This window comes from Apteryx mantelli, chromosome 7 (assembly GCF_036417845.1).
Source record: "Apteryx mantelli isolate bAptMan1 chromosome 7, bAptMan1.hap1, whole genome shotgun sequence".
NCBI lineage: Eukaryota > Metazoa > Chordata > Aves > Apterygiformes > Apterygidae > Apteryx > Apteryx mantelli.
The window spans coordinates 7,937,462-7,963,506 of record NC_089984.1 but is presented as its reverse complement, the minus strand read 5'-3'; the positions used below and the strand labels follow the sequence as shown (position 1 = coordinate 7,963,506).

The window sequence follows — 26,045 nt, the reverse complement described above, 5'->3', positions numbered from 1 at the left end:
CCTCACCCCCCCCGCCCCACGTGACCCGGTTTGTTGTTGTTGCGGGCGCTGCGGGGCGGGTGCCCGCGTGGGCGGTGGCGCGGTCACGTGCCGCGTTTAAATCGCTCCCTGGGGGTGGGGGAGGGGGCCGTGGCGGAGGCGCTGCTGCGCGCTGCGCCGGGCGGGAGGGGGGCGGCGGTTGCTACTCCAAGATGGCGGACGGGGAGACTCCGCTCCTCCAGCCCCGCGACGGCGGCCCCGGCGGCGCGGCCGGGAGCGCCGAGCCGGCACCGAAGCGCCAGCGGCTCGACTCGGAGGACGGCGGCGGCGGGCGGGGCGCGGCGCCCGCCCAACGACCGGAGCGGGGCGCGGGGCCGGCGCCCGCCGCCGCCGCCGCTGTGGCCGCGGAGCCGCCGGGCGCGGCGGCGGCGGCGGTGACCGGCGAGGAGGAGGAGGAGGCCGACGACGACGGAGCGGCGGCGGCGGCGGCGGGCCGGAGCGGCGCGGACAATAGGGCCGGGCCGCGGGGCCTGCCCCTGGCGGAGCCGCCTCCGCAGCCGCGGCCGCGGGGCCGGGGGGAGGGGGCGGAGGCGGCGCCCGGCGCGGAGGCGGCGGCGGCGGCTGCGGCCATTGGCTGCCGCCGGGCGCAGTGTTCAAACGGGGCGGCCGCCGCGCCGGCCCCGCAGCCCGGTGAGCACCCGGCCGCGGCGGGGGGCGGGGAGGGGAGGGGAGGGGGGGGTGGCCCGGTGGGGGGGGGGTGAACCGGGGCGCTGGGGGGGGGGAGGGTGGCGGCGCCCGCCGCACCTCCGCCGTCGCCGCGGTCGCGGCCCGAGCGCGTTGGTGCGCGCGGCGTTGCTGCACCGCCCGCCTCGCGTGCCGGCTGCGTGGGGGAGACTGCCTCGGCCCTCCGTTCCCAAAACGTTTGTTTTAATTTTTTTTTTTTTTTGCTGTGCTGCTGGCAGCAAAAAGTTGCTAAAAACGAAAAATCGTAAGCCCCCTTTCCTCCTCGCAGTTGCTGCTGCGGTAATTGTTTGTTTTGATGCTTCTTGGAAGCTTTCGTAAAAAAGCACAGGAGCGAGCAGCTGCCTTGACCTGCTGTTGCGATAAATTCCAGTTGCAGCCCTGTTTGAGGTGTCAGTGACCGGAGCGCACACCCGGACTGTCAGCCTCTAGAAGTACATGCTTGAGGCATGCTGTGCAGGCAGTGTCTGTACAAACGTACTTTGCATTGCGTTACCGAAATTTTTTTAAAGGTAGTGCTTGGGAGAGACTTCTGAAATGGTGAAAGGCATTGCGTTCTGCCAGTAAGGTCTTTACATGCAGTTAAAGGTGTTTTTCCTGTAACTGCCGAGTAAAGCTGTGCAGACGGTTTGTGCTGGTGCCGAAGCTGCGCAGAAGGGAGCAGGAGCTGTACGCTGTACGTGGAACAGCCCTGTTACTCAAAAACTTCATTGGAACAGCAGACGAGTTGAACTAATGATCTCTTATAAATGCCTTGCATGAAGCCTTCTTGCTCAAGTTACTCAAATCCTGGGGCATGTTCTGCTTTGTATGGCTTGCTTCTGGCAAGAATCACCTTTATTCCCTTGAGGAATCAAATAACTAGGCAGGGAGTGTTACAATTTAAACAGTTGCTTTAGCCTGTTTATCACAGTGTTTCATAAATACGAGATAATTGGTGACCTTTATGTGATTTGAATCTTTAATAATGTAGGCTTTGATTCTTTGCGTAGAAGACATAAAGGTAGTTCTGTTAAAACTAACACTTCACATTTACTGATGTGTACTAATCACTTTTTCTTCATAACTTTTTTTCTTCATAATAGAGTCACTAACTTCATCCATAATGAGATGGAATGAAAAACTGCTGTAAATATGTAGATTAATAATAAGGAATAGTAATTGCAGAACAAAACAGCGAGTGTAAAAAGTGAAGTTCTGTCCTCTGCTTTTTTCCATTCTAGTCAGAATAAAGTATTATTGCAAATGAGGAAAAGGCAAAGAATATGACAACACAATCTCTGAATAAAAATGCTGATGTTCTGCACTGCTCTTTATTTAAGAATGAAGTGAAGTAACCTAGCTAAAATATTATGAGTCTTTATTCAACGAAAGGTTGAAAACTGCTATAAAGATTCTTTGCTTTGGAGAGCATGACTGAAACTTGTCTCATTTGTTTATAATCTTGGATTTTTCAATAAATTAAGCTATGGTTGCTGTGCCTATTTCTAACAAATAAAAAGAACAAAATAAAAGTCTTAGTAGCTTATATTCTGATAAGCTGCTGAGGTTGAAATTTGTGTTTCCCTCTAAATGTTACATCAGTAAGCTTAATGCGTGTTGTAAAACAAGTACCCCTTTCCTCTCTGGACTCCTTAATCTAGACACACGATCAAGTTAGACTGAGTTACTCTGGCTTAAGGCCACGGGCTGAGCCCAAGTAACTATGGGCTACTCTTAACCAAACCCTGCTGCAAGGTAGAATGGATGAGTTAAGTTTCATGCAGATGGTTCAAGACAGCATATTTTCTGTCATAACTGAAATGGGCTAAAAGCGTGTACACAGTGTACATCCTCTTATCCTGTTTCAATTATGACAGAAAATGTGGTCACCTATTGCAGCTCAGCTGACGGATAACAACCTAACAAATTTCTGTAACTCAGTTGTATCTGACTGTGTATTTGTGTTTTTTTTAGTGTTGTGCTCTTAAAACCTAGTCGAAGATTGATCTATAAATGGTAGCGCATAAATTTAACAGTATTCAATTTCAGAGAGAGAGGAGAAAGGAATCACAATTTTCAAACGTTTGGAGTTATTTTAAAGATACAAAATAACACAGTGCCTAGCACTTCATAGAATGAAAAGTCACTAAGGTCAACATCCAGCACACCAAAGGCCAGAATTAACATAATAAATCCTGCAGTAATTCTAATGAAGTCTTGGAATGATATCTACAAACTTAAAAAACAAAACAAAAAAAGTAAATGTAGGATAGAAAAATTTTGTCTTTAAATAGCAAAAATACCTGTCATACTCTTTGTAATTCGTTGCAAGTCAACTTTAAAAGCATACCATTTTAGGTTTTGTGATGTATTTAAATATATATCTGTGCCGTATATATGAACTGTGCCATTTTGCTCAAGTGTTGTAAAATGTCACTGTTGTTCTGTCTTGCAGATAACTTCCTTTTTAGTGATGAAATCATAGCCAATGGTTTTCATTCCTGTGATAGTGATGAAGATGACAGAGCCTCACATGCAAGTTCTAGTGATTGGACTCCAAGACCACGTATAGGTAGAAACTTTATATAATGTTCTTACAGCTTCTGTTACTTTTGAACAGTTATTTAATTCTTCCCGGTCTTCAAATGATTTATTTTGCTGTTCCAAAAGACTTTCAATTACTATTTTTTCAGCAGCTTAGAATTGTTGATGGTATTCTGTGTGATGTTTAAGGCAATTAAAAAGGTATCTCTTTAAATTTACTGTATTTTCATTAAAATTATGAATAGTTTTTTTTGTGTAGAAATCCTGCCCTGATCTATATTAAAAGTATACAAACTCACTAAATTGAACAGACTTATGGCATATTTCTAACCTATTACTTAGCATTATTCATACTTGAAGGAACAAGGAGCTGATTCTTATGTGATTTTAGCCAAATCAATCCATAGGCCTTACTGTCCTAGGGGTTATATCAGTTTGGGAATTGTTAGTTGGCCTATCTATTACATATTTAAAGTTAGGCATGGCAGTTAGGAACTCAGTAGAAAATAGCAGGTTTTGCCTTGCACAGAGGTGAGACAAGTGCTGATGAGGTGACTGGTGGCTTTTGTGGGGAAGGGGCTTCCAGGTCCTCCTCGGGTTGGAGCTTGAGGTCTTGTGTCCTACACAGGCATGATAGTACCACAATGTCACTTTGTCAGTATTGATAAGAATAGCAGCAAGAAAATATCTTGCACAGTATTTTCACTTGAACATATGTTGCTGATCCCTCATTATGGAATCACTGCTGGTACCTTTAGGGTAAATATATGTGATGTTTGTTTTCTTTATGTGTATTGTAATTAGCCTTAGTGATAGCTATTTGGGTCTTGTTTGTCAGTTTAGTTTCTTAAGGCTTACCTTTTTTCCTTCTACCACTCTATTTTGAGGTCTTTTGGAAAGATTGATTTGATAGCTTTAGGAAGTCATGCCGGGAATTGTTAGGGGTAGATAATCCTAAGAACAACAAAAAATCCAGATGTTGGTGGGCCCTATTTGTCTATTTAGAGTGGTGTTTTATAATATGACTAAAAGGTATGTGTATGTATGTTGTCTCTTCAACTTATTTCTGTATATATCCTACAAAATATTGGAAAAATACAAAGAATGGAGTAATAAGATGGAGACACGTTGTGAAAATCATGTTTCTTAATGTGTGATCTTTTAAGAGTCTCCAAGCATCTGGCAAACTGCGATTTTACCTTGACAAACTTTCTAAGAAATGATCATGGGTTAACATAAAATAATTCAAAAAAAAAAAAAAAATCCCAGCTCAGAATTTAGAGTAAGACATGCATGGTTTTTGATAAAACAAGCCATTACACTGGATTAATAAGATGAAGTAGCGAGCATTAATAAATGGAATAGTGAGCATAATCACCTGAAATACTTGAATGTTGATTTCAAATAATTATATATAAATTTTTTTAATTTTCTTTGTTAGGTCCCTACACTTTTGTTCAGCAGCATCTCATGTTAGGTACAGACCCACGGACAATTCTGAGAGACCTGCTACCAGAAACAATCCCTCCACCTGAACTGGATGACATGACGCTGTGGCAAATTGTTATAAACATTCTGTCTGAACCACCAAAAAGAAAAAAACGAAAAGATATTAATACTATTGATGATGCTGTGAAACTTTTACAAGAATGCAAAAAAATAATGGTCTTGACTGGAGCAGGGGTACGTATTGCCACAATGACAGTGTGAGAGTATATAGATAGTTGGTTAAATTCTTATCCCGTGCTTTACAGCATGCAGATGATCTGACTCCAGGAATGTTCGTGATCAAATAACTGGCATTAGATGAGAAGAGGAGGTAGAGCTGTCCACTAGAACCATGCACACTGCAAGACTGGAATTTAAAACTGGAAATGACACCATCCCTCTCCTTTTAAGAAAATATTCTTAAACATTTAAACCTTAAACAATTGCTTCATAACTTGTCTAGTATTCATGCAAAATAATTATGGAATAAAATCATATTTACCCATTTCAGAACATTTCTATCCTAGTCTTTTTTCTTCTGAAACAAAGGTAATGTTTTTTAATGAAATCTCAGTGAATCTCTTACAATAGCCTGACTGGACTAGGAGGAGTAGAAGAATAGGACTCAAAAGAAAAAGGATAACAAGACTTTGATTAGATTTCCAGTAGACTGAATTCTGCTTTTAAGTTGTGCTGCTTTACTGTGGTAGTAAGATTACTCACCGTTTTACTAAACCAAATTTGTGGACAGTTGTACATTTGCAGCTTTATATCTATGAACCTGATCACAGTACAAAAGTCAGTCAGTCATATATGGAGAGTGTGACGTTATTCAGAAAAGGTGAATAATCCAAATCAGACCAGTTTGTCAGAAAAGCACTGCTACTTCTATTACCCAATCTTGCTCACTCTATAATCGCTATCATACACCTGTTTCTCCTCCTCTTCTCATAGTATTTTTGAATAGTTTGGGACAATAAATTACAGTCTTATCAAACACTACAATGCTTAGCTTAGTTTGTTGATCAAAAGGGTTTTATTCATCAAAAGTAAGAATCTATTCTGTTACTGCATCAGCATATAAAATACCAGCCACTTTGTGCAATGCTAAGTTAGTAGATCAGTGAATCAGTGAACACTTTCTAATTCAAATTTAATGCAACACTATTTTAAATCTTTGTGTACTTGTTACAAAACTTTCAGTACTAAAAGTTAGTTTTGGTGTCCTGTTACTGCTTTTATGGATTGTACTAAGGTTTTTTTGCTTGGGTTGTCAGACTGTTTCACCTGCTTGTTATTTGGAAATTGATCCAAAAACCCCCCCCCAAAACAGAAAAATAAATATGGATAACTCAGACTGGTTTTGTTCTTAACATATGTTATTACACAGAAGTGTGGTTTCACAAATATGTTGTATTGTAGCAACTCTTTATAGCCAAATATGTATAGTTCTGCTTATTTAAGATTGCAAAAATATATTTCAGGTTTCTGTGTCTTGTGGAATACCTGACTTTAGATCAAGAGATGGCATCTATGCACGCCTTGCTGTAGACTTTCCAGACCTTCCAGATCCTCAAGCAATGTTTGATATAGAATACTTCAGAAAGGATCCCAGGCCATTTTTTAAGTTTGCAAAGGTACGGTTTTCCAACTGTTCTCATCTTGGACAGTAAAGATAAATAATAATAAGAAGATACATTAACAGAATAGTTTTATATTTGTTTATAAAAGACATCTTTGTCTTTTTTTATATAAACTAGATGGAAAATATGTTAATGTATTGAATTTAATGAGAGGACTCTTTCAGTGTCATAATGACTTTCTCCTTGTAGAATCTTCGCAATATATCAACTTTATATCCTCAGTGTTACTTAAATCATTGTATGCAGCCACATATTAGCCTTACTAGAAATATTCAGCAACATTTTATCTTCAGCTTATTTTAACTATTCCTATTATAAGGTTATTATATACAACCATTCTAGTTCGTGTCTCTAATTTCAGGGAGGGTAAATAGAAACTGTTGTAATGTAATTATTTGATCTAACCTCAATATTCTTAGTTGGTGTTAAATTCTTCTCTGAAAATGAAGGAATAGGAATGTGAGGAACTTCTTGCCAGCACATAAATAATGTTGAAAGCCACATTCAGATTTGACGTGCTGTGGCATACTGTTTAACATCATACAATACATTCACACTTGAACACTGTATTTACAGGCAAGTAGAAGAAAACACTTTTAAACACTAAGAATTTTGTTCCTGTTTCAGGTTTTTATATAGCTCTCACAAGAATCAGTATGACTTGGAGAATTAAAGCCTTTTTATAGAGACTGTTTTCACCTCTTAAAAGAGAGAATGCAGCAGTTTTTAGAAAGGTGTTAGTGAGATTGAATGGTTTAATTAAAAAGGGGAGAGTGCATCTCAGAGACAGGAAGGAATTCACATATGCAGAAACAAAAAGTAATTGTATTTAATCTGGAATTTCCTCAGGACAACCTATAAAACCAAAATATTATGAGAATCACTACAGGAACAGTAAGGACTTGTGAAAAGCTATCATGACTAAAAGTGTTGTGCTCACTGTTTCTTCCCTTTGCTCACAATTCATACTACTGTTCTAATATTGATCCAAAGATGGGAAAAGAAAAATCAATGTATTCTGCCTCCTATCCAGATATTAACATATTTTGATGCTTTTTAGTGTAGTCAGTTTCTTGTTTTTTTTTAACATCTAAAGAAAATACAACTACTAGGAGCCTGTCTATACTCAGGTTTTATCAGAATAGTCTGAATCCAGTGTAGCTAATATTTTATTACTAAAATAATTTCTCTCACTTCTTCCCTTTCCTATCATTCAGTTCAGCTAGAAAATTAATTTCTTAATCCATGGAATCTTAAGTTGCTTTAATTTTTAGGAGCAAAGAATGACCAAACAAGTTTTCAAATTTGTGGCAAGTAGGATGTCTTATTTAAAACAAAAACAAAAACCTGAAACACAATGTCAACTCTAAAAGCTATTTACCCTTTCTGAACAATGGCTACTTTACCCAGCTAGCTCACTCAGACTCAAAGCTAAGTTTCTCTCTTTAATACACACCTTTTAAAGTATAGCTAATGTGCTTGGGTTTTGCCTTTTTTTTTAATGTATTTTCCAATAGCCATCATGTTTGCCTCAAGTTTTCTCCTTTTTTTTCATATATTGACACCAAGAGGCCCACCCTTTATTTCTACATGTACACACATCTCTATCTGTTCTCTATCCAATTTTACTTTTCTCTGCATTAATGCTGTAAACTCATCTTAGTTCATGCTTCCCTGGTTCCTCTGTATGGCTGCTTGCTTCCACTTTTTCCAGTGTCTGTCTATCTTTTTTATCTTTTTACACTTCTCTCCTTTCTTCTTAGTTTCTCACAATTTCCCTTTCCCATTTATTTGTAAGGTTATTGGTGGCAGAGCATGTCATACTTCTTCACAAACTAAGACATGCCAGCTCTTAGGATGACATAAATATCTCCCAGTAATTGTATCATAGCCCTGTCGTAAACTAGGTGATATAACCAAGCGTGATCACTGCTGCAGTTTAAATCTATAGACCTATTATAGCCTCAGAATTATGAGTAACTTGAAATATGTGGGGGGGAAAAACAAATAATTTCAAAAAGTCTTATTTTGTTAATGATTAAGCTATATGGTAGCTGAAGGCAGAGCCATCGCAAGGATTAATCAAACTAAGTTCATTGGTATACTAGAACTTTTGGTTCAGTTCAAAGTATCTACTGGTGAAAGTGGGAAGCAGCATCCTTATTGCTAGCTTTATTTTAGCTAGTAAATCTTGTGCTTTTTCTGCTTTAAAAAAAGAAGAAAAGACGAACTTTGCCAGGTGAGACTCTAGCCCAGTTGTTGCTCAGTAATGAGAAGCAATTGGAGAGCAGAGGGTCTGGAATTCGGGGTTCTCCTCTAAATAAGTGTTCCTGGGCAACAGATTGCTGCTGCTGATGTCGTCTTCGTCACACAGCAACGGGGGGTACCACGGCGGGTGATCAGCTCGGTCAGGGGCTCCTACCGTGAAGCTTTCACTTGGGTGCCCACATTTAATTTTTCCTTTTGGCTCGCTCCTTGCTCCCTGTGAGCAGACATTAAATCATTCCATAAAAGTACCTACATTTCCTTCCCATGTGTTCCTTAGAAATCCCTCCCTCCTCTCCCATGATCTAATGGAAAGGCTAAGTGTCCGTCAGGCACAACGGAATCGCTCTGCTAAGCCGTGTGTTTTTAACTTGGTGACTGCAGTAACTGAGTACATCGACAAAGTTGGTCTGAGTATCACCTGCCTTACCCTTTATATCCAATATGTAGTTCTGCTTTCTGAGCTTTCATTTTCTAGGAATGGATGCTAATATCGCTGAACCCAAATAAAGGACTGAAATCCAAATTCCTCATGAAAATTTTGGCTGACTGCAGTTAAAGCAGATGTGTTTCTAATGGGAAATACTAAGATTATTTGACACTTAGAAAAAATAAAAATAAATTTCCTATTTCATAACTCTCAAAAACGAAAAAGACCCAAGCCTTGCTTTTTTGCTGCATAAAGAACAAAATACAAACTTCTGCTTGGAGCAATTAATCCTGAAAGGGTGAGAAGCTCAGCTGTTGAAAGAAGGGTTGTATCTGAGAGAATGGCAAAATGAGAAGGGAATGACTATAGTAACTGCACACGTGGCCACTATTTATACTATTCAGCTTTATATGAATTGCTGCAGTCAGAACAAACATATTCAGTGCTCATTTATAATTTCTAATGTACTTCTGAATTCTGTAGGAAATATATCCAGGACAATTCCAACCATCTCTCTGTCACAAGTTCATAGCTTTGATGGACAAAGAAGGAAAACTACTTCGCAATTATACGCAAAACATAGACACACTGGAACAAGTTGCAGGAATCCAAAGGATAATTCAGTGTCACGGTTAGTAATCTTGAAGTTTCACTTTCCTTAATTTTTTGTGTAGAAATGATGTTTAGTGGTCCATGTGACATATTTTTATCTCTCCAAATAGAATATTTTGCATCTCTCAGAAATGAATATTCTGCCTTTAAAATGTTGACTGTTTAGTATATAAGATAAAATTATGAGAACTAGGATAACAAGAGAAAAAAGATTACAGAAATTGAGGTTGAGAAACATTTTCTTCAGACATATCCAATAAGACCTGATTTCTTGTTTGTAGCCAGTGCTCCTTTATATTGCATTATTTCATGAAATGCATAAAACTTTCCTTAATTTGAACTTTCCATTACAGTTTCAGCAAAGTTTAGAGTTCCTTTTAAAATATTTCTCAGTATGTTCAATCATGCTTTTTTCTCAAATTCAACAGGAGAATGAATGTCAACTTGTGCGCTCAAGTCAGTGGGAACACTAGCATTTACATAAGTATGGACTAGACCAAGATGTGCATATTCATGTACCTAAATTTTGCTCACAGAACTGTGTGCTTTATAGTTTGAAAATGCAACCTCTCGTTTTTTTTTAAATAGTTTAAATATTTAGAGCAGAAATGTTGCAAGGGGAAATAATTCTTTCAGAAATGATGGTTGGTAAATGGTGGTCTTTGTGCATCAGTGAAGATCCATGCCCTGTTTACACAAGCTCAGACCATAACTATTTTTTTAAATTTACTTGGTGCTTCTTTATATTCTTGTATGAGATCATAAAGTGTGTGGAAGTTAAAATCTTTTCAGAGTTCCCTCTTGCTGTCTGTCAATGAAATAATTTTAGCTGTTATCTGTTTATTTATTTAAAATATATTAGAATATATTCCGCTGAAATCCTAATATGCTGTGACACTTCAGTTGCTTCTTATCTCATATATAAAATATTGTGGAGTAATCAGCTGTTGAATTGAACATTATCTTGTAGCACCTTCAGCATCATACGGAGTTCTGTAATTATGATATCAAAATTCAGTGGAATCTCTTATTCGAGCAGTTGCTTGATATGCTTTTCATTTCCAGAAACTGGTAACTCTCAACTACATGGCTGAGGCTCTATTTTTAAGGAAATGAGTTCTTAAAGTGGACATCTGGATCACTTAGTAGACTTGGCAAACAAATTCCTTAAAGCAGCGCTGGCATGTTTATAAGACCTGACACAATACTGGCGTCAGCACTGATACTGGAACGGAAGGTGCTCTCCAGGTTAACAGCAGTAACCCCTGCTCGCAAGTTAAGAATATAGAGGGCTGTTCTAGCGAGTTCGTCCTCCCAGCAGGGCAGAGGGAACAAAGTGTCGGAGGGTAGGCGTTTCAAACCGTTGTAACACTGACCCTTAAAGGGAAGGAGGAATCGGTTCTGCCTGCAACAGACCTGCTAGTGAAGTTGCTACCATTCATAGTAATCCTGATCTTTGAAAAAGGTCCACCTTCAGCACAAGGTACCTCCTGGCACTACTTTAGATTCTGTTACCAAGAGTACTTCACTAGTTGGCTTTCCTAAAAGTAGCCCTGTCTTTTTACAAAACTGTAAGAAACATATCCTTCTTAGCACTTTAAAGAAGTAACTTCCCGTGTAATCTCTCAGAAGAGTCTGAGTGCTAAAGAAATTATTTCATCTACATCTTTCTGCTCAGCGAGAGTCTGTCAGTCCCAGCAGGAATTTGCAAGTCACTTACAGTCTGTGCAGTACAGTCATGGCACTTAAGCATGTACTGCATGTCCAGATCACTAAGCACCTTCCTTACAGATCAATTGCTTGCAAGCCGCGTTGCCACCTTGAAAAGAGCTGACCCAATACTGGTGTCAGCCTTAGTACCGGAGCTGAAGATGACCTCTAGGTCAGCAGCAGTAACCCTGGCTCTCAAGTCGGCAACCGTGAACTAGCTTCCACGAGGTCTGAGAAAGTCAGTCTGCTGTTCAGAGAGAGGTTCATCTCTGCAGTGGCTTTCCTGGGTGTATTTGACACTGGGGTATGAATAGTAGTCGCTGATGCATAGTCTGTTTCTGTAGAATTCCCTACTACCTGCTGCTGGATAAAGTGATGCCCTGTTTTCAGAGTCTGCCTCTGTCCGTTCAGGGAGGCCAGTCTGATACTGGCACACCAAGGTGGCTGCTTATTCAACAGCCGCAAGTGGCTGTTAGTCTGTCTAATACCACCTTTTCTAGGGACCAAGCTCGCTGGGCTTCCTTACTACAGAGCTTAACTCGGTGCTGGATTTCTCGCTTAATTTTTTTTTTTTAATTCAGAGCAAGCATGATGTTCTGTAGTGGTGACCAAAGAGCGCACAATAGCATCCAACCTGTTGAGTAATCCAAATCCAGTGCTGGTGTTCATACGTACTTACTGTATCGTGTGTTTTCTTTTGGCCATCTTCCCCTAGCAGGTATTTGCCATGAGCTTTTTACATGGTTGTGTTCTTGCACGTCACTCCCACGTTCAAGCTTCCCATTAGTTCAGTTGCGCAGCTACAGTAGCTAGGTTTCAGACCAGCTCTAGTGTATGTCCTGTATCAGTTGATTTTAAATTAAAAAGAGATTCTCTTTAAAATCCTAATGGAGCTTGAAATTTTGAGGCCTTTGGAAATTAGCAAAGATTGTTTAGAGCATATCAAGCTTTATCTGACCTAGTTACGCTGCTGTTTAGCAAACGCTAGTGACTAATGCTAGTGGCTAAAGAGAAACTGAAACACTATTATTTAAGAGTTCATACTTCTACATGCGTTCCTGCTCTGATCTGCCTTTTTTTGTCTAACTGACAGTGCGAAGCTAATCAAGAATGTGCCAAATGACACAAAACCTTGTAGTGTTTTGGGGAGTTTATATATGAACCTTTGAACCCACTTCACACTCCAAAACTGCAGTGAAGTTGCTAGTATGAAAACTGCTGCATCTTGGATGCATTCTGTGAATTTAAAATGGCTTTTGCATTCAGCTGCCATGTCTGAAATTAGATCATGCGCCTTGTCACTGCTGCAGCTGAATGATCGGGAGCAGTGGCCTGCTGGTTACATGTGAGCTGTGCATGGGGCAGCGTAACTTCTTGCTCAAGTTCTTTTGACGGTGGGAAAACAATTCATAGATGTAATAAAGAATTGCAAGTAGGTTGCAGCAGATGCCTCAGACAGGGTCAGGTCTGACTAGCCCGACAGAAATGTTCCTCAGGCACTGCATAGAGGAGTAAATTATTACTGTCAATAAGTTATAATGAGCAAATCATCATCATCGTACTTCCTTCAGTTTTTAGAAGCCCTCAAGTTCTGGGAATCACACCGCTGAGCCAGCGTGCCAGAAGCTGTACGCTTCCTGACGTCAGCAGTGATTAGCAGAGCTGAACTGCCAGTCATCCAGAAGTGATCTGCTCCAAGCTTTTCTGTGGCTTTCACTACATCTTTGTCTTACCCAGATACAATATCCCCAAAGCATGTTTTGATATTGTACTTAGTCCCAGAATCTTTTCATCTAACGGTGTAAGTGTTGGTTGGCTGCTGTGCATAGGACATATTGAGCAGAAAAGATCTTTGGTTTGGGCAGCTTAATACTCCAGTTAAAGTTCTGGTACCGGATGTTTTTAGCTGTTCCTAGCTTCTGCAAAGGCTTGATGCTTTCAAAGTCTTAATGGTTACTTTTCTACAAGTCCCCTTTTGAAGAGAGACTCCTGTAGCCCCTTGTGCATTACTCAGTCACGGGGAGAAAGCATGGCTTTTTGTTGCCCTCATATCACTGAAGAGAGCTCCACGCTTTTACTATATGACCAGCACACTCATGCGCAGGTTCAAGGAGTTTTTTAAGCCTTGCTCATGGCTGGAAGAAAAATCTGTCAATTTGTCACTTTATTCTTAAGCATTCTGTCAGCCTCCAGAGTTATTCCTTCCACAGGTACAAGGCCTTGCAGGCTGTTTTCCCTCACAGACATGTGCACCGAAAGGCCAGTCTAGCTTACCATGATGACTTTACGCTGTTTAGGTTCGTGCGGGCCTTAGGCAGCTGATGAGCTTTCCCCTTAGACTGACAGGGACGCCAGCGCTCCACCAGGCAAAAGCATCGCCTTCAGCGGCTTCGCACCAGGCCAGCGGGAGCTGCGAGGTGTCTGGGTGGAGCAACCAGTTTTACACGGTCTTGCCAAATGATAAAAGCTGGATACCAGGTTTACAGCAGTGTTCAGGTTGACCAGTATAGCTGTAACGTCTCAGTTCTGGTGAAAGGAACAGTACTGCTATTTAGTTGCACAGAGTGAAGTCTTTACTAATGCATTTCCTTGAAGTTATTTTGCCCTTTGATAACTATAGTTTCTTGAGATTTGTGTGGGTTCGTGTCCTGCTGCTGCCGTTTGCAGAACCGTCAGCGCTACTGTTAATTGTGTAACGAGGAAAGGGAAAGTTCTGTTTTCCCCTCCTTGTATATGCTTTGACTGGCTGGGGGCACAAGAGGACACAAAATATAATTTGTGTTGTTATGCACATGATATATCCTGCCTCTAAAACAAGGTTTCTGCTAACATCTAGAGGAATTATGTTTAGTACTACAAGAATCTTCCTTTAATTTTACTTTGGGTTTTATTTATTTTTTTAGCGCTGCAGTATAACACTCTTTGCATTACAACATCTTTGCCAAAGAGAGCAAACCTGAACTACTGAAAATCCTCATTTCTATCTTACGGGTTTTTCCCATCAGGTTCCTTTGCAACAGCTTCCTGCCTGATCTGTAAATACAAAGTTGATTGTGAAGTTGTTCGAGGAGATATTTTCAATCAGGTAAAAATTTACTTTAACTCACTGCAGCTTTCTAATAGGAACTGTTAAATCCTATATTGCTTAAAAGATCTCTATTTATTTTTAAAAGGCTATATGTTTTTGTATATATTTCCTAAGTGCCTATCCATATTTTAGCATTTCCTCTAGTAGTTAAAAGTATGCTCAAATACTATACTGCAAAAAAAATTAGGTAACAGGAATAAAATGGAACAAAACCCACCTCTGAGAAAAGTAGAGGTTAAGATGGTAAGTAGAAAGTTGGATTTATACCTAACATATTAGTCTGAAATCAGTCATACTGAGAAAACGTTCTCAAGCCATTTATAACATCGGTTGCTCTTTGAGCCTTTATCTACAGTAAAAATTTGTTTAAATAGTAGCTGATGCATGGAAAAATTGCTAACTATAGAGCAGCTCCTGTTGAGTAAGGAGGAGATCAAACGATACGTGAACTGCATCTCCTAGGACTTCTGAACTATTCTGTATTCTGGACTCCCTGCTTGTGTGTGAAGTGCTCAAGGGCCAAACCTACTATTTTTACTCCAGTTTCGCTCTGACGGAGTAAAATAACCTTTGGTTTGGGTGGACCCTCTTTGCTCCTCTTCCCTTTCTTTAGAAAGGGCAGCAATGATGACTCTCTGATCAAGAAGATCAGCTTGTTTATACAAATAGAGAGGAACTGTTTTAAATGAGAAACATGATGAGATCTAAATCTTTCAAGTGTTAAATTTGAAATAGAACTTGATGAAAGCCTTTCAGAAGTATTTGAGTAAAAACTTTAAAAAACATCAATCTCACCGATGCTTTGTAACACGGAAGTATTGAGTGTCTGAAATGTTTTATTTTGTTATTATTTTAAAATACTGCTTATCTTATACATGTTTGCTGCTCCTTTACCTCAAAATGAATTGGTTTTTTTTTTCTTCTTTTTTTTTTTTCTCCAAAACAGCCATCTCTAAGCATTTTGTAGTTTTCTGTTTTGATTGTTAGTGGTCAGAACTCCTTTTCCTCCTAATCATTGTACTTTTATACTTAGAACCAAGCTTCTGCCATTGTGCAAGGAAACAGAGACTTTCTCTTAACCATTTAGGTATTTTAACTACCTTTTTCTCCCCATTCAAATCCAATCAGTAGTTCTGGGTCTCACAAACTGCCGAGGAAAAGCAGTGACAAGTGAGTGTTTGCTCAGGCTTTCTAAAACCCCAGGAAGCCCCGGGCTCAGCACAGCAGAACAGCAGCCTTGTCAGGTGAGGCCAAAGCTCTGTGCTGGTGGCCGGTGGCAGAAGCCTGGGGAGGAGAAAGGGACCAGGAAAAACCTGTAGTGGTGTTTCTGAAGAATGAGAACAGAGGGGGGGCTTATTCCCAAGACGGAGATTGAAGAAGCTTTTTACACTCAGTCTCTCAGCTGTAATCTTACAGTACACAAGGTGCATCTCTCTAGGACAGGCCCGAGCCATAATACTGAATTTTTGATTTTTATACTGCAATATAAATATAGTTATTGCTGAATATATCTTTGCACAGGAGGAGAGTTATTTAAATAAAACACATCCTTCTTCCTTTATGCCTCCGAACAAATTGTTGTAATTGCCATTATTATCTTATTATTCTGTAGTCTCTCGTTTCCCAACGTACTGCTCAGGTTTTTTGTTTTCTGTTACCTCTCTAGAATACAAAACTGGGTTCCTTAAAAGAAACTGTCTGTACTTACTAAACGAATGCCCGTACATTTCAACAGCTTTGTTCTCTAATAGGGACCAGCCTCCACAAAAATGGTTTGGGGACCTAAGGTCCAACAGATTGTCCAGTCTCTATTCTCTGCTCCCTTCCACTGCTTGAAAGTTGAGTTGCACACGGCCCCGGGTCCTCAGTTTTCCTTAAAAATACCTTTCCTTTGCTCTGGTCCATCCCTGACGGTCTTAATTTTCAGTCTAAAAGAGCTTCATGAGAAAGTAACTAGCTAGCATCTCACTGTCAGGAATGTCCTTTCAACATATTACAGACTGAGAACTGTATAAGATCATCTGTATAGAAAATTGCCAATTTCTTGCTGCTGCTCTTCATTCTTCTGCCACTTCCAAGATAAAGTGCCTGGTTCTTTCTCTAGTTTGCTGTACACAACCTTCTTTCTGGATCAGAAGAAGCAGCAGTTATAAATCACACAGAACAAACTTCTGAGGAAAACAATTTTCTCTTCAGTTACTTCTGGAAAATATCTTTTTACTTTGCTTCTGACTATTTCGGGAAGCTTCAGGAAATAATGAGAGGTGGTGGGTCTCAGATTTAGGGAAAAAGGCCTAAGCAATGGAAAATATGCCCCAGTTTTTGGATATTCTTAAACCCTAAATCTTTACTTATCTTGTCTCTGATAAACTGGTAACATCAACAGTCAATGAGAAATTCCACTTTTCTTTCATTAGACAAATATATCAGCAGAGGCGGTGGGGTTTTGGGGAGTGCTACTTCTGGAGGGAAGGAGGACCCTAGGCAATTGAGTGGCCAATTACTAGCCTTAACTTCTTGGTATCGATTTCAGCTCTTGGAATAGATCTTCCCCCTTACTGACGACCTTTCTGAGGATTAGCAGAGAAGCTGGTGAGTGAAAGATGTGTAGTGTTGAAAACATGTATTTATGGGCCCTTTACAGTGACTCAAATGATTTGGTTGGATAGGGGCATCAGTTGTTCTACAGAAATCCATTAAATCACAAGTCATTGGACTTCCTGTGGGAGATGCTGGAAACAGAGCTACTGCTACCTGGTCTCTTTAAACTAGATCAAAAGTTAGAGGTCTTCATTTCATCTTCCTCCTAATACAGAGCAAATGACTATCCCTCCTTAAGTCTCCAACCGTAAGGCAAAGGCATCACTGACATCAACAGAAGAGACAAAGCACGGTAGAAAGCTTCAGGAAAGCTGCTTTGGTTGTTTGTGTGTTATTTCTTTCTAATATGTAGCGTTAAAGAGCCAAGGAAAAATCTCAAGGTCATCCTGCCCCTTTTGGGGGAATTTTTTAGTTAGTTTCCCTTTTATGGGGGGTTACAAGACAGTCTTTAGCTTGGGTATATCAGGAAGGTTTTCTCCATATCGCTTTCTAGTTCTTTTGCCATATTGCTTCTTGGGCATCCCTCCTACAAGGATTTCTTCAAAGGAGGATGAGATTCTCTGTTTAAGGACTTGAATTTTGGGAGAGGTGCATTAGTACTATAGAGAAAGGCCTTTTACTTTTGATGCTTTCTCATATGGAAAGCATTGTCTTGTGTCCTACTGCAGACATCCATAAATTGGTTCTCTGATTTAAACTAAGTTCTGTATTTTTTTGTATACTGTGTACAAGAGGGTGGTGTTATGCATTTAAATGTCCGTTTCCATGTATTTTCCTATTACAATAGACAGTATACTTCTCTTTACACCTTTGCATAGCACTAATTTACTTATGATGACTGCAATAGGAGTGCAGCTGTGTTTAATGAGAGCTCCTTAGATTTATTCTGGGGTGTCACACTTTGAGACTACAGCTGAGAAGACCTGAACCATTTTGAAAGAAAAATCGCTCAGTAATAATTTAAGTCTTGTCTGTGTATACTCACATTATTCACCTTCTTGCTTTTCTTGTTCCTGAATAAGTCTTAAGACAAGGAGGAGTTGAAAGATATCCCAAAGATTGAAAAACCTTCTGGCTTCAGGAGGAAAGACAGTCTGCTTCCTCACAAACGTACATCTGCTTTTTTAGCGAACAAGGATTCTGCTCTGTTTTTGGAGGATGGAGAAAGTTTAAAATGGAGACCAAACAGAAATTCTTTCTCATGTTCTTGTTCTGTGTGCTGCTTGCTAGCCAGCTGCTACAGTGGCATGTGCTTTATATATGTAACTTACACGTAGCCTTTTGGGGGAGAGGAGAAAGCAGGTAGGTAAAGCTCTGTAACATGCTATTTAATTAGGAAGGGTTTTATATGAAACCCTGTAATGGCAACTGACAGTGAAATCTACTTTTTTGTTCTGATTGAACAAAGACTAAATATGTTCCTATCAGAAGGCAATTACACATTGGACTTCCGGTTGTCAGATAAGGACTGTGCTGTAGGTTTGTGTGGTTTCTCCTTTTTGATTTAAAAGGACTCCCTCTTTATTCTTGCTTTAATTTTATTTCTCTGTGCATTTGCTGCAGGCCAGAATAAGATAAGCCCTTGTCTGTACATCCACAGAAGACTAAAATGAGGAAATACCATCCAAACTTCTTTGTCTTTTGCCAAAATCGGTCATTGTGAATTGCTAAAACCTGAGATTTTCAGCAGGCAGCCACAGCAGTAATATGAACTGTTGTAATGCAGGTTGTTCCTAGATGTCCCAGATGTCCACCTGATGAACCGCTTGCGATCATGAAACCAGACATTGTGTTCTTTGGAGAGAACTTACCTGAGCAGTTCCATCGCGCCATGAAGTATGACAAAAATGAAGTTGATCTCCTCATTGTTATTGGGTCTTCACTGAAAGTAAGACCAGTAGCATTGATTCCAAGTAAGTGACTATCTCTGATAATTTTATCTTCTAAAAAATTGATCAAAAATTAAAATTCACAGTTGAGATGATGTCTAAGAAATGCTTTTGTCCTGGTTCAGAGAAGAAACTAGATTAGTCATCTGATTTTCTAAGATGAAATCTAATTGTCTATGTAAAGCTGAGATGCAAAATGGACAAAGCAGAAAATTGAGTGCTTTTTCTAGACCTCTGGCAGAGTATAGATCTCAATGAAACTATAATCTAAAAAATTACTTTGCTGAAACTTGAGTGACTTTGTCTTAAGATCCAGTTAACTTCTCTCAATGTTTGCAATACATTCTCAGAGTTACTTGAAATGTTTAGAAAGGATTTGACTTTAGAAGTTCAGATCTAGTTTTTTGATGCAATGTTTAAGTACATTAGGTTTCTGAGCCACAGCTTATTTTAAAGTTGGTATTTAATGTTAAATAATGAGCAGTGGGCACTGTATAGCACCTGACCATCTTGTATCCTTAGCTTTTAAAAATGATAAGGAAAAACACCTGTACTAACATACATTATAAAAAAAAAATTGCCCTTCAGAAAATATCATCACAAGTGATTTATTTGCCTCCTGATTGCAAGACTTGCTGGTACCAAGGAAATTCTGTTCAAAGCTCAGCCTGAGAAGGCAGGCACTTAGCACCTGCTGCTAACTGGGAACAGAACCGCAGCAGTACTGTTCGTAGTAACATGCTCTGTGCTCTACCGGAGGCAGAGCCTTCTGCTTAGGCTGATGGAAAACGTGTGAGGACTGGAAAGTTAGGATCCACCCCACAAACCCCTGCTCTATCCCTGTCTTAGAACTGGATTTCATTAGTTAGGCATCCGCGGTCACCAAACCGGTGGGTTTTGGAACCCTACGCGTCAGAAGTGGGTTGAGCAACCCTCTACAGCATAGGCTGTACCTGCAAGCATTTTGACCTAATTAAGGGGATGTAATTTGCCAGCAATATAATCTTCATGTGGACTTAAGTACATGAAATGAATGCACTATTCATGCAATTCCTCTAAAAGATTATAGTACTATTTTTAATAATCTTTTCAACACTTGACAAAACTTACTGATAGCAGTCGATACTTCTGTGCATAGATTTCCTAGTGATAGAGAAGAGGAACACTTTTTATTGGAAAAACCGGGGGCAGGGGGAAATCTAGGTAGACTCCAGTAGGCATAGCACCTGCAGTTGCTGTTCTGGTTTTGGTAGATTTGAGATTTGCTTAGTTTATTCCTGATCTATTTTGGTTGTGTTGCAAGTGAATATATAAAAGCAACTCTGAGAAACTAAACCTTCTAAATAATTTGCTCGTAAAAGTGAAACTTAGGTGGCTCTCTTCAAATATCTTTTCTGTACGTAGGTTCCATCCCCCATGAAGTGCCTCAAATCTTAATTAATAGGGAACCTTTGCCACATCTACACTTCGACGTGGAGCTTCTTGGAGACTGTGATGTTATTATTAATGAATTATGTCAAAGGCTAGGTAGCGAATATACAAAACTTTGCTACAACTCAGTAAAGCTTTCTGAAATAACAGAAAAGCCTCCGCGAACACACAGAGAGCTTGACATGCACTCATCTGAGTTACCACCTACCCCTTTAAACATTTCGGAAGACTCTAGTTCGCCAGAAAGAATGACTCCACCAGACACTTCCATGGTGCCCTCAGATCACCCAGCTGAATGCAAGGTAGAAAACTGCGATCCTGCCTCAGAAACTAAAGGGATCTGCACAGAGGAAAAGCTTCAGGACACGCAGACATCCGCAGAGAACCCCGAGAATACTACTAGTGAATTAATGAACTCTGAACCAATGAAGGAAAATGGATCCAACAATGGAGAAAATAGAGAAAAAAATGAAATACTGAGGAAGTGCTGGGTAAACAGATCTGCAAAAGAACAGATCAGCAAAAGGCTGGATGGTAAGTGTTAACTCATTTCAGTGTGTTGCGTATTTTGATTTGGATGTGTATTCTAGACCAACTTTAAATCAATCGGTAAGTTGCCCTTGAGGGCAGCAGTGTGTGTGTTGTTTTTTTTATGGTTACTTCTGTTTAGGCAAGTGTCTACTGAAACAGTATAATTCACCACTACCTAAGTTTTTTATTTGTTTTGGAGAAGCTAATAGGAATTTTTTTGTAATTTGTGATAGCCTTTATAATGAGTGATTGCATACTCCTTGAAAAGATCAAAGTTTAGGAGGTTGAAGCGAAGTATCAAAAAATCGGTGTTCCTAACATTTTCAAAAGCATTTTCAGAAAAATTAGTTTGATCCTCAAGTTTTAGGAAGCTGCTCACACTTGACCATAATTCCGTATGGCAGCCACCTTGTAGAACCAAATGACGAAGGCTCGACACCAGTTAAAAAGCAAATCCTACAACTGGAACCAGGCACATTTTGAAGGAAACCTCAGACTTTGCAAGGAAACCTCAGACTTTGCAAGGAAACCCTCAGCTGTGCAGTCTGTTAACTGATGTATAGAACATAAGTTATCACACACACAAAAAAAGTGAGGATGGATAACTGGGTATTAAACTGCAACTTTCTAAAACAAAGGCTGTCGTTAAACTTGGTCTGATACCCCATGCAGTGGGTTCCAATTCTGTGTTATAAATAATGGAAATCTAGTTGTGAATACAACATGTACCAATGAAAAAAGTAGCTAAAGATCAAAGTTGAAATGCTTTATTTTATGCAAAGGGAGGTGGGAGAGAGGGAAATCCCTAGCTTTCCCGTGAAGCACATGGTATGTGCCATTGCTAATAATACACTGGAAGAAATGGGTTTCTAATATAATTTGATTTGTCAGTTAAGTATCACTTTTGAAAATGCATCTATGTAGATACTTTCTAACCAGAAGTCTGCCACATTTTGTATGACTATAATTCACTTTAGCTTTTTATTCATTTTTAAAATTCTGTTTCAGGTACTCAGTATCTATTTTTACCACCAAATCGCTACATTTTCCATGGTGCTGAGGTGTACTCAGATTCTGAAGATGATATCATATCTTCTAGCTCTTGCGGTAGTAGTAGTGAAAGTGGCTCATGTCGTAGCCAGAGCTTAGATGTGGAAGAGGAGAGCGAGATTGAGGAGTTCTATAATGGCATAGAGGATGAGGATGCTCCAGAAAGGGAAGAGGAGCCTGGATTTGGGGAAGACGGAGTTGAACAAGATGCAGCAGATGAATCAGCTTATATAAATGAAGCCACAGGGACTGATCATCCAACAAGCAACAAGTTGTAAAGTAATCACTGACTGGTTACAGGAACTTTCCACCAGCATTAGGAGCTTTGGCATGTCAGAATGAATGTTTACGTCTGAATTTAGAGCAACAGAACCATAAGGATGTAGTGTTTATAAACAATTAAAACAGATTTTCATGCTTAGTTTTTTACCTTTTTCAATAAAATTCTATTACTGCGCACTCAACACTAACGCATCTTTTTTTTTTTTTTAAAGGTACTAAGACTATCTAAACAATTGTCACTATGTTCACTTTTAAGTTCATCTGTCTGATCAGGCATCCATGTATATAATACATATTTTTGCTTAATGAATTTCAGCTTATTATTTTTAAACAGTTTTTTGAAAAAGCCATTGGAATGTTAAACTAATATAAAGGGAACAGCTAATTTAGACCAAAGAATGGTATTTTTACACCTCTTGCTTTGTAACAGTTTGGTTTATTTAAAACCTTATGCTTCTGCTAAACCTTTCATTCTTGCGTAGTCTGTCATTAAACACTGGCATTTTGTAAGACCTACTGTGGCAGCTAATTTTTGCTTTAACAGTTACTTTGTATGTTTGAGACATACTTAAATGTGAGTAGATAGTTAAAAATGGAAACAAGACAGTGAGCACTTGAAAAACCCTACTATGTTTTTGAGACTGATCAGAAAGTGCTGTGAAAACACCTCATGCTCAAGTTACTGAGTTTAATACTTCCTGTGGACACGAAGCAATGTTGCCATTGGCTCCTTAGCTATTGTAATACTGGCATTTAAACAAAATGGATCCCCTACAGTAGAAGTTTTTCATGTTGTATACAAAAATAGCGCAGCTTGCATAAAAATAGCTTTTGATAAACTGCCAAGGTCTAACATGCAAGCTCGACCGCGCTGAGAATAGCATTGCTAGCAGAGAACAAGAGGGAGCAAAAACCCTCCTCTTATGTGCTTATTGAGGTGAAGAAACAGGTGAAACGAGCTCTGCTATCAGAAACCTCTGCTTACACTGTTAAGTGGATGAAGTGCAGATTAATAACCTGACCTGAGAGAACACTGTTTTGAGGACATGCCTCAGGTTGGGAAAATAATTTATTTTCCACCTGCTAGCTCCACCCTGCGTATTAGCAAAGCAGCTACTGAAATTACTACATTGTATCTTCAAGTGCTAGGCTGCCTTAAAACTGGACATTGCAAATTTTCAAGTGCAGATTGTTTCCAAGCCTTTAGAAACTATTTTGTAAAATTGCACTGCGCAGTAGTAAGTGAAACCGCATTTTTCTATAAACCACTTTTTCAACCTCGGCCCAAATGAACTCTACAGATGTAGATTATTCATATACTTTGCTTTAATATTTATTACATTTTGGAAGATGTATAGTAGCTGTTCTTTGAACGTAAGATACAACAGTTAAATATTTAAGAACAGCCTTCTATCTTCATCTAAAAATGCTGGCATGTTGTCTCATGGTCCAAATTTAATACAGCTCTTATTTGGCTACACTAAAGAATGCAATATGTTTAGTTTTCACTTGCATGTCACAATGTATTAGTTTGTGCTATAGGAGATATTTTAAATTGAAATACTTTGTTTTAAATTATTTTTACAGTGAGGATTGTTTTCTGCTCTTTTATATTGTATATAGTGTCTTTTATGTAATCTACTGGCATATGTTTTGTAGAAGACTGTTTAAAATGACTGGCTATCTTCCTGCAACTTTTGAAATACAAAACCAGTGTTTTATACTCGTACACTCTGTTCTAAAGTCTATTAAAATTGTCATTTGATTTCTGGTTTCTCTCAATTTGTATTTTAAACCTTAACTTAACAAAAGAGGCCCTAAGAAGTCAAGATATAGCCTAGCTAATATGAAGTGAGGCATTTTACTGCAGGTATCACATACTAAATTTCCCCCCCCCATCTGCTACTCCTACTGGCCCCTTAAGAAAAGTCCAAGTGACCCTATCTGCACTCTTTCTTTTAAGTAAAATGATCTTTTAACCCACAACGTAGTTCTGTCTTTCAGAAAAGTGCTTCTTTCTTTCCAAACCCTGTTAAGCTTAGAAGCATTAACTGAACCGTAACGTTCATTTCTGGCAGTCTTCGTGCCCCGAGCTTCCTCGATGCCGGGCTCTTGCTGCTCCCACCCCGGCCCGAGCACTGCAGCTGGGAGCCACCTGCCCCCTTTAAATAGCATACGTAAAATTAGGCACTCAAGCTGGAGTTAATCAAAAGGCAAATGACTGATGGGGATGAGGGCATGTTTGCTAGCACAGTTGTTACCCATAAGTATTCAGCATCTTAGATGAATTTTTCTGGAAGCTTGGAAGAACACATTCAGTTCTAGCTGTCTTTTAGTCACCTTCTTTTGGGGTTTTAATTAATTTTCCAGAATTTTTATTAATTCCTTCTGAAAGTATCTTAACGCTTTTAGTATTTATATTAAATGGGTATACTGAAAAAGAAAAGAAAGTGCAAGCATTTGTTTGATGATACATTGCCATGTCACCCCTCCTCCTTTTTAATACTAGCTTATTTAGATGTATTAGGTACATGATGAACTTGCAAAAGTATTTTGAGTGTATAAAATAAGTCAGCATTTAAAACCATGCAGTAAGTTTTCCTTAATGGCTATGTATTCTGTAAGGGTCTATCTTGAACCCAATACATTTTTAATTAGTGATTTTTAATTATAAAAAATACAGAATATGTTTATTAAATGCATGATACTAATGTGTCAAATGACCTCAAATTGAGAGGGGCTGTAAGTGCATAAATTTTGAATGAAATCAGAATCAAAAAGTTTGGAAAAAGGAAGATGATACGGTTCAGTACTTCAGGTTCAATATTCTGTGCTTAAATACAGTAACAACAATCAAATCTAAAGGTAACTGCATTGATTTGCATAATATACTTATCTATAGAGTGACTGGAGAATAAAATTCATTATCAAAATGCAGAATTTCAACAATACTGATGAAGTCACTATCACATAGAATGGTACAGGCTGAAACAACCGGCCATATCTACATAACAGGGGCTTCTAAACTAGCTACAAGTCATCAAGAAAAACCCTGGAGTCCTAACAGTGCCCTCAACATACTGACTCACTGCTCCGCGGTTTTTCAGAGACACACGGGCTGCTAGGACTTGCTAGGACAAGAACGGGCAAGGCCCCCAGCATCCCTGCGGCCCTGTAAGTCTCCGACGACCCCAGGTGAAAGCTGCAAGCGTTCCAACTCGGGATAGAAACAAGGTGTAGAGAAGGGTACAGAGAGGCATGAGACATAGCAAGAGATTAAACAGAATCTGAGACTCCACGGAAAAGGATTAATTTAGGGAGGACAAAATACGATATACAATATAGCTATCTTAAAACAAACCAAAAAAACCCCACGAAGCATGAAAAGAGTTACTATTTCCTACTACAGCACAAGGCCCAAGGCCCTTTCAGTGGAACAGCATGCAGACAAGCACAGTAAGCTAAACACCCTGTTACATGCACTGAAATTGTGGCGCTCGTTGCCCCAGGACGCCGTGGGAGCTCTCAGTGGACGGATTCACAGAGCACAGGTCTACCGACAGTCCTCCAGCAGTCAAGATCCCCAGCCAAAGGGAATACCAAGGACGATTCCCAGTTGCCCTTTTCCCATAGACTCGCCTATAAGCACCTGGCCCAGCCGCAGGTGGAAACAGTTTGTATCTTGGTGTGACCCAGTACAACATCAAGTGAAATACAGAACAGTTTGCCCCTCAGAGCTGTGCTACATCTATTTACGCTGGACATTTTAAACAACAGAC

General features: G+C 39.6%; 1 protein-coding gene across 1 annotated transcript; it reads left to right on the top strand.

Annotated features, from left to right (window-relative positions):
- Positions 1-191: 191 nt before the first annotated feature.
- Positions 192-24,031, top strand: SIRT1 (sirtuin 1). The gene is made up of 9 exons (XM_067299766.1): positions 192-669; positions 3,158-3,274; positions 4,688-4,929; positions 6,219-6,371; positions 9,556-9,703; positions 14,400-14,479; positions 18,810-18,996; positions 20,377-20,937; positions 21,943-24,031. The coding sequence occupies exons 1-9, from the start codon at positions 192-194 to the stop codon at positions 22,260-22,262; spliced, it is 2,286 nt and encodes a 761-aa protein (XP_067155867.1). The 3' UTR covers positions 22,263-24,031.
- The last annotated feature ends 2,014 nt before the right edge of the window (positions 24,032-26,045 follow it).

Bases quoted from the DNA above. Each gene is read 5' to 3' on its own strand.
- SIRT1 (XM_067299766.1), top strand. From the start codon at position 192: ATGGCGGACGGGGAGACTCCGCTCCTCCAGCCCCGCGACGGCGGCCCC. The intron at 3,275-4,687 runs GTAGAAACTTTA...TTTCTTTGTTAG, and splicing joins GACTCCAAGACCACGTATAG to GTCCCTACACTTTTGTTCAG. The intron at 14,480-18,809 runs GTAAAAATTTAC...GTTGTAATGCAG, and splicing joins GAGGAGATATTTTCAATCAG to GTTGTTCCTAGATGTCCCAG.